Source organism: Suricata suricatta, chromosome 11 (assembly GCF_006229205.1).
Source record: "Suricata suricatta isolate VVHF042 chromosome 11, meerkat_22Aug2017_6uvM2_HiC, whole genome shotgun sequence".
In the NCBI taxonomy this organism is placed as follows: domain Eukaryota; kingdom Metazoa; phylum Chordata; class Mammalia; order Carnivora; family Herpestidae; genus Suricata; species Suricata suricatta.
The window spans coordinates 80417197-80434196 of NC_043710.1; the positions used below are offsets into that span (position 1 = coordinate 80417197).

At 38.3% G+C, this 17000-nt stretch overlaps 1 protein-coding gene across 1 annotated transcript in view; it reads left to right on the top strand.

The window, feature by feature from the left end:
- Window positions 1–17000, top strand: part of NCAPD3 (non-SMC condensin II complex subunit D3) — a 64459-nt gene that overhangs the window by 4032 nt on the left and 43427 nt on the right. The window contains exons 3-13 of the mRNA XM_029956346.1: window positions 91–253; window positions 7654–7838; window positions 8448–8612; window positions 8720–8781; window positions 8893–8980; window positions 10683–10816; window positions 12224–12296; window positions 13512–13637; window positions 13770–14022; window positions 15809–15865; window positions 16110–16199. Coding sequence (XP_029812206.1) covers window positions 91–253; window positions 7654–7838; window positions 8448–8612; window positions 8720–8781; window positions 8893–8980; window positions 10683–10816; window positions 12224–12296; window positions 13512–13637; window positions 13770–14022; window positions 15809–15865; window positions 16110–16199 — 1396 coding nt within the window. The remainder of the gene's footprint in view (window positions 1–90; window positions 254–7653; window positions 7839–8447; window positions 8613–8719; window positions 8782–8892; window positions 8981–10682; window positions 10817–12223; window positions 12297–13511; window positions 13638–13769; window positions 14023–15808; window positions 15866–16109; window positions 16200–17000) is intronic.

Below are 17000 nucleotides of genomic sequence, written 5' to 3' on the forward strand. Positions count from 1 at the left end.
TAATAAGGTACTAAACACTTGTAAAAATCAAGTATTAGGAGATTTTCCACTTTCTCTAATTATTGGCTTTTATTTTCTCTGTCCCTCCAGAGCATATGGACCTTCTTCAGTGAGAACAGTATTTCTCACAGGGCACTGGTGGCACTATTCTATCACTTTGTTCAAACAGTCCATAAGAAAAGTGTCAGTGTGCAGTATCGACAATATGGCCTTCATGCTGCTGGGCTTTATTTTCTGCTGCTGGAAGTACCAGGTATGTATATATTTGATATGATAAGATAAATATATTTTTGTTTTAAACTTCTACATTGTTTTGAACTCTTATATTTCCTTTTCTCACTTCTAAAATGAGGCAGGGGCAACCCATCTCACAGCGTTGTTCTGATAATTAGAGTAAGTCTGAAATACATGGCATGTTATAGGTGTTCAAGAAATGTGTTTCCCTTGTTTCTTTAAGGGTGTTTGTTTGCTAATATGCTGTGTCTGTAACTAATACCTTTAATATGGGAGGGGTAAGACTGAAAGGGCTTTGTTTCCAAGCTACAAGAGCTGCATTCCCATCCACCCCCATCTAGTATAAAAACCTGATACCACCCACTCATCTCCTGATTCCCCATCCAGACTGAGAAAGACTGCTGGGGAGTCATTGTGTTTTATATATATATCTCCTATGCAGATATGGAAAAATAGGTTAAAACCATTCTAATAAAAAACATGAGAATAGCTAGTAATGCTTAATGAAGGAAAGCACAGGAAAGAAATCTATTTATGAGCACTGTTCTACTTCCTTTATTGTCAGAGCACTCAGGTGGCTGTTCATCCTGTGAGCAATAAAGGAGTCCCTTCTACACACCTCAAACCTAAGGCAGGAGAGGCTGGAACAGAGGGGATGCGGCTGGGGAACCTAAAGTTCACAGGGACGAGAAAATCACAAGAATAGTCAGCATTTATGCTGCTTGTCATAGTTTACACAAATTCATTTGTAATAAGTGTTAAGGATTTATTCCATGTGATTGGGAATTGGTAAAAAAGACATATAAAGCCTTGAACATTAGTTTATATTATTGTTAAAGCTCCCAATCATGACTTTCGAAATAGGTTTCTAAAGACTAGTTGCTAAGCAGTATCTCAGTTGGAACTGAGTTGTCTCACTGAAGAGTGGTGATTTTAGGAACCCAGTATTACTCTTCCCTTGCCAGATGCACATCCTTCTGATTAAGGTTGAGATTTATGCCAAAGCAAAGAGTATTCTTCATTATCTTGAATCTTTCCAGAGAGTGTTTTTGCTAAGTACCTTCTGTTTTTAAATGTTTCCAGATTATGGTTGGGATGCTGTTGATACTTAATTTTTAATCAGAGTGTGTTCTTTTTCAAGATTATTTTGGTTATTCTGGGTCCCTTTCGTTTCCATGTGAATTGTAGGAGTTGCATGTCCATTTCTGCCCCCCAAAAGGGCTTCTGCAGTTTTGACAGTACTGCACTGAATCTGTAGATCAATTTGGGGAGTATTGCCATCTTAACAACATTACATCTTCTGATCCATGAATGCAGGTCCTTCCATTTAGGTCTTGTCTAATTTGTTTCAATGATATTTTACACTTTCCAATGTACAACTCTTGCACTTACTTAGTTAAATTTATACCTAAGTATTTCATTCTTCCCCGTGCTATTGTAGATGAAATTGTTTTCTTAGTTTCATTTTCAGATTATTTACTGGTAGTGTCTAGAGGTACAATTTATTTACTTATTTATTATTTAAGTATAGTTGATATACAATGTTGCATTAATTTCAGGTGTACAGTATATTGATTGGATAAGTCAATATGCTTTATGCTATGCTTACCACAAGTGAGGCTATCGTCTGTCACCATTCAGTGCAGTCAGAATAACACTGAGTATATTTATCTTCCCTCTGCTGTGCATTTTATCCTCAAAACTTATTCATTCTTAACTGGAAGCCTGTACCTTCCCCTTCCCCTCACCCATTTTGCCCATCCCCCAACCCGTCTCCTCTCTACCGACTACCAGTTCATTCTCTGTATTTATGAGTTTGTTTTAACTTTTTTTGTTTGTTTTGCTTTTTAGTTTTCACATATATGTGAAATCATACAATACTTGTCTGACTTATTTCATTTAGCCCATACCCTGTAGGTTCATCTGCATTGTTAGAAAAGGCAAGATCTTATTCTTTTTTATAGCTGAGTATATTCCATTACTTCCATCTCCCATCTTCTTTATCTGTTCATCTTTCAGTGGAATCTTGGGTTGGTTCCATGTCCTGACTATTGTAAATAATGCTGCTGTAAACATAGAGGTGCATTTATATTTTTGAATTAGTGTTTTTCTTTGGATAGATACCCAGAAGTGGAATTGCTGGATCTTAGAGTATGTCAATTTTTAATTTTTTGAGGAACTTTGTGCTATTTCCTTTCCACGGTGGCTGTACCAACATTACCACCAGAAGTGCATGAGGATTCCTTTCTCTCCACATCCTCGACAACATTTGTCATTTCTTGTCTTTTTTATTTTAGTCATTCTGGCAGGTGTGAGGTTATATCTCATTGTGGTTTTAATTTGCTTTTCCCTGATGATTAGTGATGTTCAGCACCATTTCATGTGCCTGTTGGCCATTTGTGTGTCTTTTTTGGAAAACTGTCTATTCAGGTCCTCTGCCCTTTTTTTTAATCAGAGAAGTACAGTTGATTTTTTATTACTGATCTCGTACCCTGCAACCTTGCTGAACCTATTCTTACTAGTAAGAATTTCTATGTATAAGATTATGTCGTTTGTGAGTACACATAATTTTGCTTGTTCCTTTCCAGTTGGGGTGCCTGTATTTCTTCTTCTTGTCTAATTGCCCCGGTTAGGACCTCCAGTATAGAACCTAGCAGAAGTTAGGAGGTGAGCGTCTTGTCTTGTTCCTGATCTCAGAAGGAAAACTCTCAGTCTTTTGTCCTTTAAGTATGATATTCACTGAGACTGTTTTGAGGATCACCTTTATAAGATTGTTATTCCTAGTTTGTTGAGTGTTTTATTATAGAAGGGTATTAGATTTTATTTGCTTTTCTGTATTTGTGGGATGATCATGTGGTTTTTGTTCTTTATTCCAATAATAGAGTGTATTATGTTGATAGATTTTCATGTTAAACTAATTTTGCACCTCCTTGATGATACTATATATAATCTTTTTTACATGTTATCAGATTTTATTAGCTAATATTTTATTGAAGATATTTGCATCTATGTTTATAAAAGATACTTTTTTTTTGATATGCCTTTGTCTGGCCTGGGTTTCAGGATAATACTAGCCTCAGAGAATAAGTTGGGTAGTGTTCTTGCCTTTTTTATATTTTGGAAGAAGTGGTTCTTCAGCTTTGACTTTTTGGTAGAATTCAATAAGTAAGTCAGGTAGAACTGGAGTTTTCTTTGAGAGATTTTTGTTTGTAGAATCTATGGTGATATGTCCTCTTTAATGCCTGGTTGATCATTTGTATTCCTTTTGTTGTTGTTTTCATCCATCTAGATAGAGGTTTATTAATTGTATTGATCATTTCCAAGAACCACTTTTGATGTTATTGATTATACTCTATTCTTTGTCCATTTCTTATTTCAGTGATTTTGGTCTTATCTCTTATTGCCTTCCATCTTACTTTGGTTTAATTTACTTTTCTGATTTCTCAAGGTGATTCCTTAGATCTTTGTTCTCTCATACTTCTCTTACCTGTCAAAGTTCCCTATGTATTGCTTTATCTGCACCCTGCAAATTTTAATGATTTGTTTTCACTATCATTGAAGCCAAAGCAGTTTTCTGATTTTTCTTGTGACTTCTCCTTACATCTCTGAGTTATATAGTAGTGTATCCAGTTTCCAAATATTTAAGGACTATCCTGAAATGTTATTCTACAGTTGACCCTTGAACAATGCAGGAGTTAGGGGTACTGACCTCTCCCGCAGCCAAAAATCCATGTTTAACTCTTGACTCCCCGAAACTTTACTAATAGCTTACTACTGACCAGAATTCTTACCAATAACATGAACAGTCAGTTAACATATATTATTGTATATTTATTTTATACTGTTTTCTTACAGTAAAGTAATCGAGAAAAGAAAATCATAAAGAAAACACATTTACAGGACTATAGTGTATTTATCAATACCATAAGCGTATGGTACTCTTTACATGATGAATTATCTTGCTGTGAGTACCTATATCAGTGTTATCTTATGGGATACAAAACCCTGTAGATGTTATATGTGTTATTAACACTAGGCCAAAAAAAAAAAAGATAACATGAAGAAAGGATTCATGTTTATTTATAGGTATAATGATTTGTGCATTGATAAGAAGCAGCATATGATTGCTTTATGGTAGTGTAGTATAAGATTAGTTCATGGGAGCCTAGCCTAGACACTAATGAAAGAATCATTACAAAGTTTTTATGGCATACAGTATTTATAATGCTGCATTGGAAACTTAGTTACATTAAAAAAACACCTGTGATGATAGGCTGATACACAGTTTCTTCAGTTACCAGAGAAAATGGCATACTATATAGTAATGTAACTCTTTAAAACTGAAGTTCTTTTTTTTTTTAATTTATTTATTTTGAGAGAGAGAGAGCACATTCGGGATCGGGAGGAGGGACAGAGAGAAAGAGAACAAATCCCAAGCAAGCTCTGCACTGACAGTGTGTTAGCCAGTATGGGACTCAAACTCATGAGCTGTGAGATCATGACACAAGCTGAGATCAAGAGCTGGATGCTTAACCAACTGAGCCTTCCAGGCTCCCCTGAAACTACAGTTCTTTTTAAAGTTTATTTATTTATTTTGAGACAGAGAGAGAGAGCAGGAGAGGGACAGGGAGAGAGGGAGAGAGAAATCCCAAGCAGGCCCCGTACTGTCACTGTGGAACCTGATGCTGGGCTCAGACTCCCAAACTGTGAGATCATGACGTGAGCCAAAATCAAGAGTTGGATGCTGAACCAACTGAGACACCAGGTGCCCCTAAAGTTCTGAAACAGTAAGAAGACTAACACATTAATTTTATGTTAAATATCACTCCCCTTATGCCTATGCAAGGATAGGTTGTCCACTTCTGCTCGTCTTGCACATGTTGTTCTAAACAGTGAATACTTAGGCAGTGATGATGAGAACACAAAAACACCATGTGTAGTTCTTGCTGTACACTAATTAAATGTTCACATGCAGATACACATGCACACAGATAAGATCACTGGCTGTACAGCATGATGAGTATTTATTATTCATTAAGTGGAAGTGGACCAGGAGAAAGGTCTTCATCATTGTCTTCATGTTGAGTAGGCTGAGGAGGGGGAGGAGAACGAGCTGGGGTTGGTCTTGGTGTCTCAGGGGTGGCAGAGATGGGACAGGTGGAGGAGGCAGAAGGAAAGGCACACACAGTGTCATTTCACAGAAATACATTGTAATTTCTGTCTGAATTTTTGCTTTTTCATTTCTCTAACAATGTTTCTGTATGGTACCAACTCTTCATCATTTGTTGTAGTTTCATGCCAATATCATAGAAGAGTCCATGTCATGAAAGAAAGGAGTCAAAAGCAGTCTTGACTGATTAGAACCCTTCTGGCAGATTGTCTAACATCAATTTGTTTTCTGCCACTGCTGCTGCTTTTTTTCTTTTAGTGTTTATTTATTTTGAGCGAGAGAGAGAACATGAGCAGAAGAGAGGCAGAGAGAGAAGGAAAGAGAGAGAATCCCAAGTAAGCTCTGCACTGTCAACACAAGAGCCCTCACAAGGGGCCCCACGAATCATGAGATCATGACCTGAGACGAAATTGAGAGCAAGAACTTAACTGACTAAGCCACTCAGGCGGCCTGGCACTGTGTCTTCTTCCTCATTGTCTGGCCCTGGTTCAGAGGCTTTCATCTCTAGCGAGTCGTCCTCTGTTTATTCCTGTGGCTTGGAGAGTGTTAGCTCTTGCATATCTCCAAGATCCATATCTTGAAACCCTTCACACACACACACACACCTTTTTTTGCCATATCCACAATCTCTTTCATGATTCCATGCTTGGCTCTGTCATAAGTCCTGTGAAGTCATACACAAGATGTGGACACAGTTTTCTCCAGTGGGATTTTATAGCTTGGGGATGGATGGCTTTCATGGCTTCTTCCATAACAATGGTAACATTTTCAGTGGAGTAATCCTTCTAGACTTCGATGATGTGCCCTCTGTCAGGATTGTCTTCCATAGGATTGGCAATCGTTTCCGTGGAATACCATGTGTAACCTTTACCAAGGTAAAGATCCTTGTGACTCCTTATCTACAGGCTGGATTAAAGATGTGTGTGGGGGCAGTGATCTCACTGCCTTTTGTCCTGAGCTCTTGGGGTTCTAGGTGGCCAAGGACTTTGTCCAATATCAAAAGAACTTTAAAAGGCGGTCACTTACTGGCAATACATTTCTGACTACAGGGACAAAGTATCAATGGAACCAATCCAAAAAATGGGTTCTCTTTGTGCAGCCTTCTTGTTTTACAACCAAAGGATGGTCAGCTAGTGTTTATTTTTTCCTGTCAAGGCTCTAGGATTAGCAGCTGTATAGAAAAGGGCAGTCCTGGTTATAAACCTGACTGCATTTCCACAAAGCAATAGAACTAATCTGAGAGAGAGCACAAGCAGGGGAGGGGCAGAGGGAGAGAGGGAGAGAGACAGAGAATCCCAAGCAGGCTCTGTGCTGTCAGCACAGGGCCTGATGCAAGGCTGGAACTCTTGAACCATGAGATCATGACGTGAGCCAAAATCAGAAGTCAGACACTCAACCAGCTGAGCCACTCGGGTGGGGTCCCCCTAAAGCTGCATTTTCAATTTGAGATACAAAGGCATTTCACAAGAAATGCAAGGTGCCTGCTGGCATGGTTGCAGCAACGGCTTCGTGAATTTTCGTTTTTACACTGTTCTTACAGTGGATCATGTGCAGCAGCAGCTGCAGCCCTCAGTCTGTGGTACACACCAGGCGGCTTCTTCTAATGTCATGACTTCTCTTTGTTTCTTGGGAGCACTTCACTAGTGGCACTTTGTATGGGTCCCACGTTGTTCAGTTTGCAGTACTGGACTAAACACAATGAAAAATATTCAAGAACTACAAGAAATCACTTTCTCCTGCAATATAGTTTTCTGTAGAGACAGCTGCGTACATGGAGATGATTAGCATCAAACAGCGTTAGGTGGGTACTCACAGTATTCAAGCTCGGTGCAGTGTGAGTGGGAGGTGGCTGTAACATTATGACAGAAGTACGGTAGTTGTATGCCATTATAATTTGACACTGCATCTTTATGTTTACATTTCTCTCAACTGTACATTCCACCACATACAGCCTGTGTTGTGTGTATGAGTTTTGAAAATTTTAACATTTTTATTTTTATTTTGGGGGCACCTGGGTGGCTTAGTTAAGTGTCCAACTCTTGCTTTTGTCTCAGTTCATGCATGATCTCATGGTTTCGAAAGTTTGGGGCCCATGTCAGACTCTGCACTGGCAGTATGGAACTTGCTTGGGGTGGTCTCTCTCACCCTCTCTCTCTGCCCTTCTCCCACTTGCACTATCTCTTTCTTTCTCAAATAAATACATAAACTTAAAAAAACAAATCTAACCCACTTTTTATTCTTATGAATAGGCAGTGTAGCCAATCAAGTATTCCACCAGGTGATGTTTGACAAATGTATTCAGATTCTAAAGAAGAGCTGGCCTCAGGAATCTAACTTGAATCGGAAAAGAAAGAAAGAACAACCTAAGAACACTGAGGCTAATGCAAGAGGGAATAGGAAAAGAGGAAAGCCACCCAGGAAAGAAGATATTGAGGTAAGAAGTAAGTGCAATAATAAAATGTATCCTTACCAACACATGATTGTGATTTAAAATATGGTTTGGGGCATTGTGATTATAACCAAATGACCCTAAAGTATTGTCGGGTTTCCATTGTGACTTTAAGTTGCTTCTCAGGCTTCATTTGCTGCTGAGAATATGTATTTCTACCTCGTCATCTTTCTAACTTCCCCGTAGTCTCTCCCCAGCCTTGTTGCTAGCTGGGCTTGACAACATCTGAACAGGTTATTTACACATCATCTGTTGTCACCAAAGAGGATGCCGAAGTGTCCTGGGAACTCAAGTCCATAAGCATAATGGGATAACATTGATTCCAAATTTTCGTGTGCTGACTAGGTAGGGAAACATAAGCATTCTCATTGACACATAAATGCAAAGCTCAAAACTGTACAGTCATCTAGTCCAATGATTTACTGTTCTGGCTGTGGAGACAGAGTAGTTAAGGGACATGATTAGGGTCTCATGACCTCAGAAGCTCAACAACCACTGGAGTTTAACGGCCTTGATCTGAGTACATTGAAAACCATTGGACAAAGTGTTAGGCATTACTATGCAGTCACCTATATTCACTGCTTTATAATCTAGGTGGATGAACTAGAAGAACAGGAAGATGAGGAAAGTATTTGTTTTTCTGCCCGAGACCTTTGTCAAATTCGAAATGCAATTTTTCATCTTTTGAAGAATTTTTTACGGCTTCTGTCCAAGTTTTCCCTGAAAGAAAAGCCACAGTGTATACAGAATTGTATAGAAGTAAGTGAGAATTCGAAGAAACCTTGGGGCAACCTCAAAGGGCAGAGATGATGGCTAATACTTAATGGAGAGGAATAATCAGGCCTCTTCTTGGTTCTGTTTCACAGGTCTTTGTTGCATTAACTAATTTGGAACCAGTTCTTCATGAATTTCATGTTACACAGGCCAGGTGAGCCACTCCTTCTTCCAATGCTGAAATGTAAATAGTGTAATAAATTTTGGTCTCGCAGAAGTCAAGTAAAATCATATCCATTAACTAATCTTTTGTCTTTTTTTTTAGAAGCCTTAACCAAGCAAAATACATACCAGAACTGGCCTATCATGGATTGTATTTGCTATGCTCCCCAATTCATGGAGAGGGAGATAAGGTAAAGGAGACAAGGATTTAATTTAGCCCCTAGTTGAACGGAAAGAATCTGAGTCATAATGGAAAACCATCGGCAGCATTTGCCATTGTAAACTAGGTCATTTTCATGACTCTGTATCATGTGTAGTGTAAAAAGCATCACCTCTTCTATTTGCTGCCTGTTCTTCACAACCAAACTGATATTCAAATACTTGGAGGCCATAGCATATTATTGTTACATTTCATACATCAAAAATGGTTCCAGTGTAGATTAGGTAGGAAGAACAGTGAACAGAGTGTTACATTTAGATAAGTCATTTCAGATTGTTCTGAAAAGAATAGACAGTCATGGAATTTTCAAGTTTTCCTTGCTAATGCTTGGCAAGTTTCATGTGCATTTCACTATTTCTATAGCATTTATATGATTTAGGTTGAGAATTCCACAGAAATATTACTGGTTCTCATTCCTGGTTAGTATTCATATATGGATTTTGCCCCTTGAGCCACCTTATCGGTATCACTATTGAAACATTGGAGTCAGGGTTGTGTAAGCATTATGGTCTTCCTATACTTGGATATGATTAATAAAACAAGATTTTGCCAATCATGTGATAGACCGAGGTCATATGACTTTTGGTGGCTGTGCTACACTTAGTTTCTAGGGCGAGTTACATGGTGGTTAAGAAGAAGGCTCGAGGCTCTTGGGCCAGCTTCTGTACACCTGTGTTTCTTTTCTGGCTCCGCCCCCTCTAGCTGTGCATCCTTGTATGAGGTACTCAACCTTTCCAAAGCCTCAGTTTTCTTAGGTGTGTCAGATGCTCAGCATAAAGCCTATTGTTTAGAAAATGTTCCATATTTTGCAATTTATTATATCATCATTTCTGTGTTTAAAGTTTGGCTGTGCTAGAACTCAGATGAATGCTTTCAATTTCCATGCTCTTGATAACATTTTTAAAGATTAGCTGAATCCGGATATTTATGCCTTTAGGTCCACAATGCCTTTAAAGATGTAGGATTTTTGAATTATGAAAGTATTAACTTCATGTTAGACAATGTCAGCTTTGGCCAGACCTTTAATCACTTGACCTTGGACGGTTCACCTTTGGAATCTCTCATTACCTATTAAGTAGAAATAATAATGTATATGAAATAGGAATGCCTTGCTTTCCTCCTATAGTTTTTGTGAGGTTTAAGGTCAAATATAATAAAACTATAATATATATGAACCTAACAAATACCTGCCACATACTTGGTTTTCAGTATTTAAATAAATAAATGATTTATTTACAGGATGAATGAATTGGTTAGGTGAGTAAAGTATATGAGGTGGTATATTGGAAGGTGCACTGTAAACTTCAGGAAAATGCATGTGTAAAGGATTTTTGTTTCTGAAGAAGATTCTGTGAGAGATTACCAGTAGCATTTTTTTTGCCATTTAGAAGTGTCAGTTCTCTATTTGCCCTAATTTCAGGGCTGCAGTTTGAGAAGGTGAGGAGAGAAAGTAAATGATATTCCTGTCATTATGTATAAGCATTGTTTTTGTACTATTTCCATCATGTGTTTATTGAATACTTGGTAACTGTCCAAGAAGCACATTTCCACTGGTCACCCAAAAACTATTAACCTGACTTATCTTCTTGGAGTGGTTTACTGTGGTCTGCATGTGTGTCTTTGAGGCCCTTGAATTCTCTATCTGCCTTAAGTAGAATTTTCTTCTCTTCCAGGTTATAAGTTGTGTCTTCCATCAAATGCTAAATGTGATATTAATGGTAGAAGCAGGCGAAGGAGCCCATCGTGCTCCCCTTACTGTTACATCACCAATGATCAACAGTAGGAACCAGGCAGTCCAGTTCATCAGGTGAAGCACACACAGCCTGATCTTTACTCTCTTTATCCCTTTCCCTTAAGTCTTCGTGGTGCTGTATGACCAAGGTTTCCGACACCTATGGAAACTAACAGATTTCCGACCTGTTATGGTTTTGGGGATCGAAGTAAAGTACCTCAGAGCTCCTGTGGCTCATGTGGCTTGGGTTACTGTTGGTAGCCTGTGCACTGGAGCATTGTTGAGGGACACAGAATCTGTAATTCATGGGCCAGCACCAGCCTCCAGCTTGATTCCTACCAGCCTGTAAGGTCAGGCACTGAGCAAAACCAATTATTTCTTTCATGTTTGATCATCATCTGCCTCAGTGTTTGCCTCTCTTACAAGTTTGTCTTGTCTTCCCTTTTTCTATTTCTGTCTTCTCTGAGTCTCTTTCTTTTTCTTCTTTGCCCCCTTTTCTTGTTTCTTCTCACTTTTCCATCCCCCTCCCCCTACAGGCACTACTTCCTAAAGGGAAGAATTACGTCGATTTTTACTTCTTTAGTAATAATTAATAGAGCAGTTTTTCTCTCATGAATCACTTAGCTTCACGCAAAAACTTCTGTGTCTCAGATTATTGGGGAGGACATATTTGCTATGTCATTGGCTTTTCTTTCCCTCCTTTATTGAATATTTGGCATGCAATGTGGGGGGGAATGAAGTGGTAAGTATATGAGAGTGTATATATGCCTGCAGGTATTCAAGGGATGCAGGAGATGAGGAGTGTAGCTGGCGGAGTCCAGGCATAGGCTGTCATGTGATCCTTGAGCAACTATCTCTTGCTAGGGATATTTTTATTTTATTTTATTTATTTTTACTAGGGATTTTTTTAACCATTAAGGACCTAAGATACTTTTGGTTCTTCCATTGACAGTTTGTAATGTCCCCAGTTTAAGTAGTATACATCCAGTGGTACAGATAAACTTAGCACTAAAGATGGGTCAAATCTGGGCATTGCCGTAACCTTGGGTTAAAGTTTGGAGAGGCTGTGTTACAAATCCAATGAAATAGTAGCATGTCACGGAACCACCACACGGTGGTGCTGTATCTTAATCTATTATTTACCTTGAAAGGCTATACTGTATTTTAGTATTAATGTGATACTTAGTCATTAGTCAAAAGCTCACACAGAGGTTGCACATTTGCTGCTCTCTGACTGTAGTTGTCTGCTTGGCACCAACTCTCTAAAACCATACATGGGACGTAGTGAGTGGGGTGTGCTGTGACGCGCTGTACTCTTCCTTCACGGAGACCATGCTTGTAATACAGGGTAAATATTTTCACTATTCAGGCTTCCTAAAACACAGGGGTCATGGTGTTTGAGAACAGATCAAGAAAAATTACCATTTTATGTAATCATAGGTGTATTGTAAACAATGTGATTTTTATTTATTTTTTTAATAGCTCACTTGTGGATGAACTAAAGGAGAATATATTCCCAGTCCTTCGTATCTTACTCCAACACATCTGTGCCAAGGTACCATTTGCTTTAATAGTATTAGTGATAATAATGAAAGGGCAGCTAGGTGGCTCATTTGGTTAGGTTTCCAGCAACTGATTTTTGCTTAGGTCATGATCTCAGTTTTTGAGTTTGAGCCCCATGTTGGAGCCTGTGCTGATGGCACAGAGCCTGCTTGAGATTCTTTGTTTCCTTCTCTGCCCCTCCCCTGCATGCACTGTCTCTCAAAAATAATAATGTTTAAAAAAAAGAGGTTCTCCAAAGAAATAATAATAATAATAATGTGTGAAGGTAAATATCTGTTTGCTTGTTTTTTGTTTTTTTAATAAGTTTTTTACGTTTATTTATTTTGAGAGAGCATACAAGCGAGCAAGGGAGGGGCAAGGAGAGAGGGAGAGAGAGAATCCCAAGCAGACTCCGTGGTGTCAGCACAGAGCCCAGTGCTCGAACCCACAAAGTGTGAGATCATGACCTGAGCCGAAACCAAGAGTCAGATGCTTAACCAGTGAGCTGCCAGGTGCCCCATGTGTTTGTATGTATATTTATTTTGGGAAAGAGTCTGTTACCATTACCAGAAGTAGTTTTAATATTTTCACTACATGTTCCTGTGGCAGAATATTCTTTTTTGGGTGAAAAACACTTTTTTGTGGAAAATTTCACACATATAAATAGAATAGAGGGATATGCACCCACCTTCAACAATTTTGTGGCATTTGTACACTTATAAGGTATAACTTCCCCAACACATATGAACATTGGGTTTTTTTAAGCAAATTGCGTCATATCCATTGTTAACTTAAATATTTCATATGTGTCTCTAGGGGATAAGAACTGTTTAAAAACATAACCACAAAATATACCACACACCAAAGAAAATATATAATAATTCCTTAATATCATCAAATATCCAATGTTCATATTTTTATGATTGTCTCTTAAATTTCTATAGTAGTTTAGACAGATGATTCTTAACTTGAACCCAGAAGAGTAGGAGGTCCATAAACTCCCTGAAATTATGTGCTAAATTTGTATTCCTGAGGAGAGGGCTCACAGATTTCCTGTAGATTAGTTTTCAAAAGGATCCGAAACCTAAAATTTGTTAGTAATTCCTATAACATCTAAAAATTCACCAAATAATTACATTCACTAATTTTCCACATGTGTCACATGTGTCTCACATGTTGTCCTACAGGTAAATTTTGGCTGACTGTCCTCTCACTGTGCATGTTTCAGGTGATTGACAAATCAGAGTACCGGACCTATGCAGCCCAGTCCCTGGTTCAGCTGCTCAGCAAACTTCCCAGTAGGGAATACGCCACGTTCATTGCCTGGCTTTACAGATATTCACGAAGTTCCAAGGTAGGAGATACGTCTGCATAAAATCGTAGTTCATGGCTCAGCAACCTCCTAACAGCCAGATCTGAATATGCAAGGTATCCTTTGGTTTTTTATTCCTGTCTGATGGAGGTTTTTATGATTTTGCTTTATCAGATCCCACACAGGGTTTTTACTCTTGATGTTGTCTTAGCTCTGTTGGAACTGCCTGAAAGAGCAGTTGATAACACTCTCTCCTTGGAGCATCAGAAGATCATAAAGCATAAGTTCTTGGTGCAGGAAATTATATTTGACCGTTGTGTGGACAAGGCACCGACCGTCCGCAGCAAGGCACTGTCCAGTTTTGCACACTGTCTGGAGGTGTCTGTTACCACTGCATCGGAGAGCATCCTGGAATTTCTGATTAATAGTAAGTGTGGTGACAGTTGTGAAAGGAAGCCTGTCTTGTGCTTGTGAAGAAATGACTGCAAGGGAATCGTTGTTGCAAAAGTAATAGACACAGTATGATATACTATTACCCTCCTAAATCTGTATCAGTTACTTTATTGTGAATAACTTTTTAAACACAGTCATACCTTGGAGATACTCTGGGTTCCGTTCCAGGCCACCCACAATAAAGTGTATATTGCAATAAAGCAAGTCAAATGAATTTTCTGGTTTCCCAGTGCATACAAAAGCTATGTTTTCACTACACTGTTGTCTGTTAAGTGGCACTAGCATTATGCCTTTAAAAAGTACATACTTTAATTAAAAAATATTTTTATTGCTGGGGTGCCTGGCTGGCTCAATCGGTAGAGCATGTGACTCTTGATCTTGAGATTGTAAGTTTGAGCCCCACATAGGGTAGAGAGATTACTTAAAAATAAAATTGAAAAAAAAAAAACCCAAAAGCCTTTATGGCTAAAAACGCTAGCCATGATGTGAGTTTTTAACTAGTTGTAATCTTTTTGCTGGTGGAGGATCTTGCTTCTATGTTGGTGGCTGCTGAATGGTGGGGTGGCTGTGGCAATTTCTTAAAATAAGACCATGAAGTTTGCCATGTCACTTGACTTTTCTTTGAGCAAATGATTTCTCTGTAGCATGTATGCTGTTTATCATTTTAGCCACAGTAGAACTTCTTCTAAAATTCAAGTCCATCCTCTCAAACCCTGCTGCTGCTTTGCCAGCTAAGTTTATGTGATATTCTAAATCCTTTGTTGTCACAGCTCCTTCCCCAGGAGTAGACTCCATCTCAAGAAACCACTTTCTTTGCTCATCTGTAAGAAGGAGCTCTTCATCTATTCCATGTTTTATCATGAGATGGCAGCAATGCAGTCACATCTCCAGGCTCCACTTCTGATTCTGTTTCTCTCGATATTTTCACCTCTGCAGTCAGAACACAATGCCATGGATTAAGTTTGCTGTGTTGTAGGGGTATGGTTCATGGTACCCCAAAACAATTATAATAGTAACATCAAAGATCACTGATCACAGATCACCATAAATATGAAAAAGTTTGAAATATTATGAGAATTACCAAAATGTGTCACGGACACAAAGTGAGCCAGTACTATTGGGGAAATGGCACCCATAGACTTGTATGGTGCATGGTTGCCACAGACTCTCAATTTATTAAAAGTGTAGTTTCTTTGAAATATAATAAAGTAATAAAACACTTCATTATGATAAAACAGTGTATGCCTATAGACAAGCCTGATAGATTTGAAAGGCCTTTTAAAGTATTTTATTTATTTATTTTTTTAAATGTTTCATTTGTTTTTGATACAGAGAGAGATAGAGCATGAGAGGGGGAGGGGCTGAGAGAGAAGGAGACACAGAATCGGAAGCAGGCTCCAGGCTCTGAGCTTATCAGCACAGAGCCGGATGCGGGGCTCGAACCCACAAACGTGAGATCATGACCTGAGCTGGATTTGGAGGCTTAACTGACTGAGCCACCCAGGTGCCTCTAACGTATTTTAGATAGTCACGTTGTAGAGGTGAGATTGTTGGCTGCCTGTACACTACGTTGGATATTGGCTGTATTTGGCCTAATGTCCATTTCAAATGCATACTGAGGAGAACATTATTAACTGTCAGCAGTTTGGAATCTGTCTTGTCTTTAGGCCTAATTATCTTGGTTTTGGTTACTCTGAATATTTATTTGAGGGTTATGAAGCTATGGCATTTTCCCCTCTTGTCTGTCTGCTTATTTTTAGCTCCTGCAGTTTCAAGAACAGAGAGCCACCCTTGCACCTTACTGAGAAATTCAGCAGGTAATTTCCAATATTGAGTAATTGTCTTTTTATTTAAAGGACTTGCTGGGTATTTGACATGCTTTTTTTGGTGTCCATATTTACCTACTTTAATATTGGACTTTTTTTTCTTTTTCAAGGAAATTGAAATTCATTTTGATAATATGTAATTTATATGTGTAATATGCTGTGCTTATGTTTTTGAAAGATGTAACAATTTTTTACCTCAGTGACTGACCCTTTTTTCAACTTTATTATTTTTAAGCTTTTTCCTATCAGAGGCAAACACTTAACCCTTCTGGAGGCTCAGGAGTGATCAATATAGACAAGAGTGGTGAATCAGATGGATCTGGGGGTATGTCAGATTTTATCACTGTCAGATGAGTAATAACTATTGGATTTCAGACAACTGTAAGTAGAGTCTAAAAAACTTGGAATTTTTTCCTAATTTATCCCGAAGAATTGGAACATCTTTCTTTCTTTTTACAAATGGAATAATTTTTGTTTTTTTATATCTTTAATTGATATCCTTGCACTCTATTTCATCTTAAGGTAAAGAACAAAGTATCTTCCACTTGTCACATACTGAACTTCAATTTCTGTAATACAATATTAGAATATTAGCAAATATTTTATTTCCTTATTAAAGGCAATTATGAACTCTTGAGATTGCTTACCAGAAGGGACCAGCTACTAGAGAAAGTACAGCACAGATTAAATTTGTGTTTTCAGCAAAGTCATCACAAAAAAAAAGGGAAAAGATGAAGAATACTGTTGTGCCCAGTCTTGTTCCTGTTTTTAATTTCTCATTACATTTTTTCACTATGTCATCTTGACTCTGATTAAGGCATCCCAGAGTTCACCTTTAATATATGATAGGGAACTGTGAATCTAAGTTCCCACTGAAAAAGACAATTCAGAATTTCGATTATAATTTCTCCATTATTAATATGAACCATATTTACTATATGGAATGGTTGTGGGTCCTCTCTCCTATGGACTCCAGCACAGGATTCTGAATATGAGTGATGCCTAATTTCCTTCATTGACTTACTGAACGCGGAGTAATCTGGTTGGTTTAAGTGTTAATGTGATTCAGGAGGGGAATAAACAAATAAGGACTAGAGAGTAGGCAGACCTTTAGCCTATTCCTAGA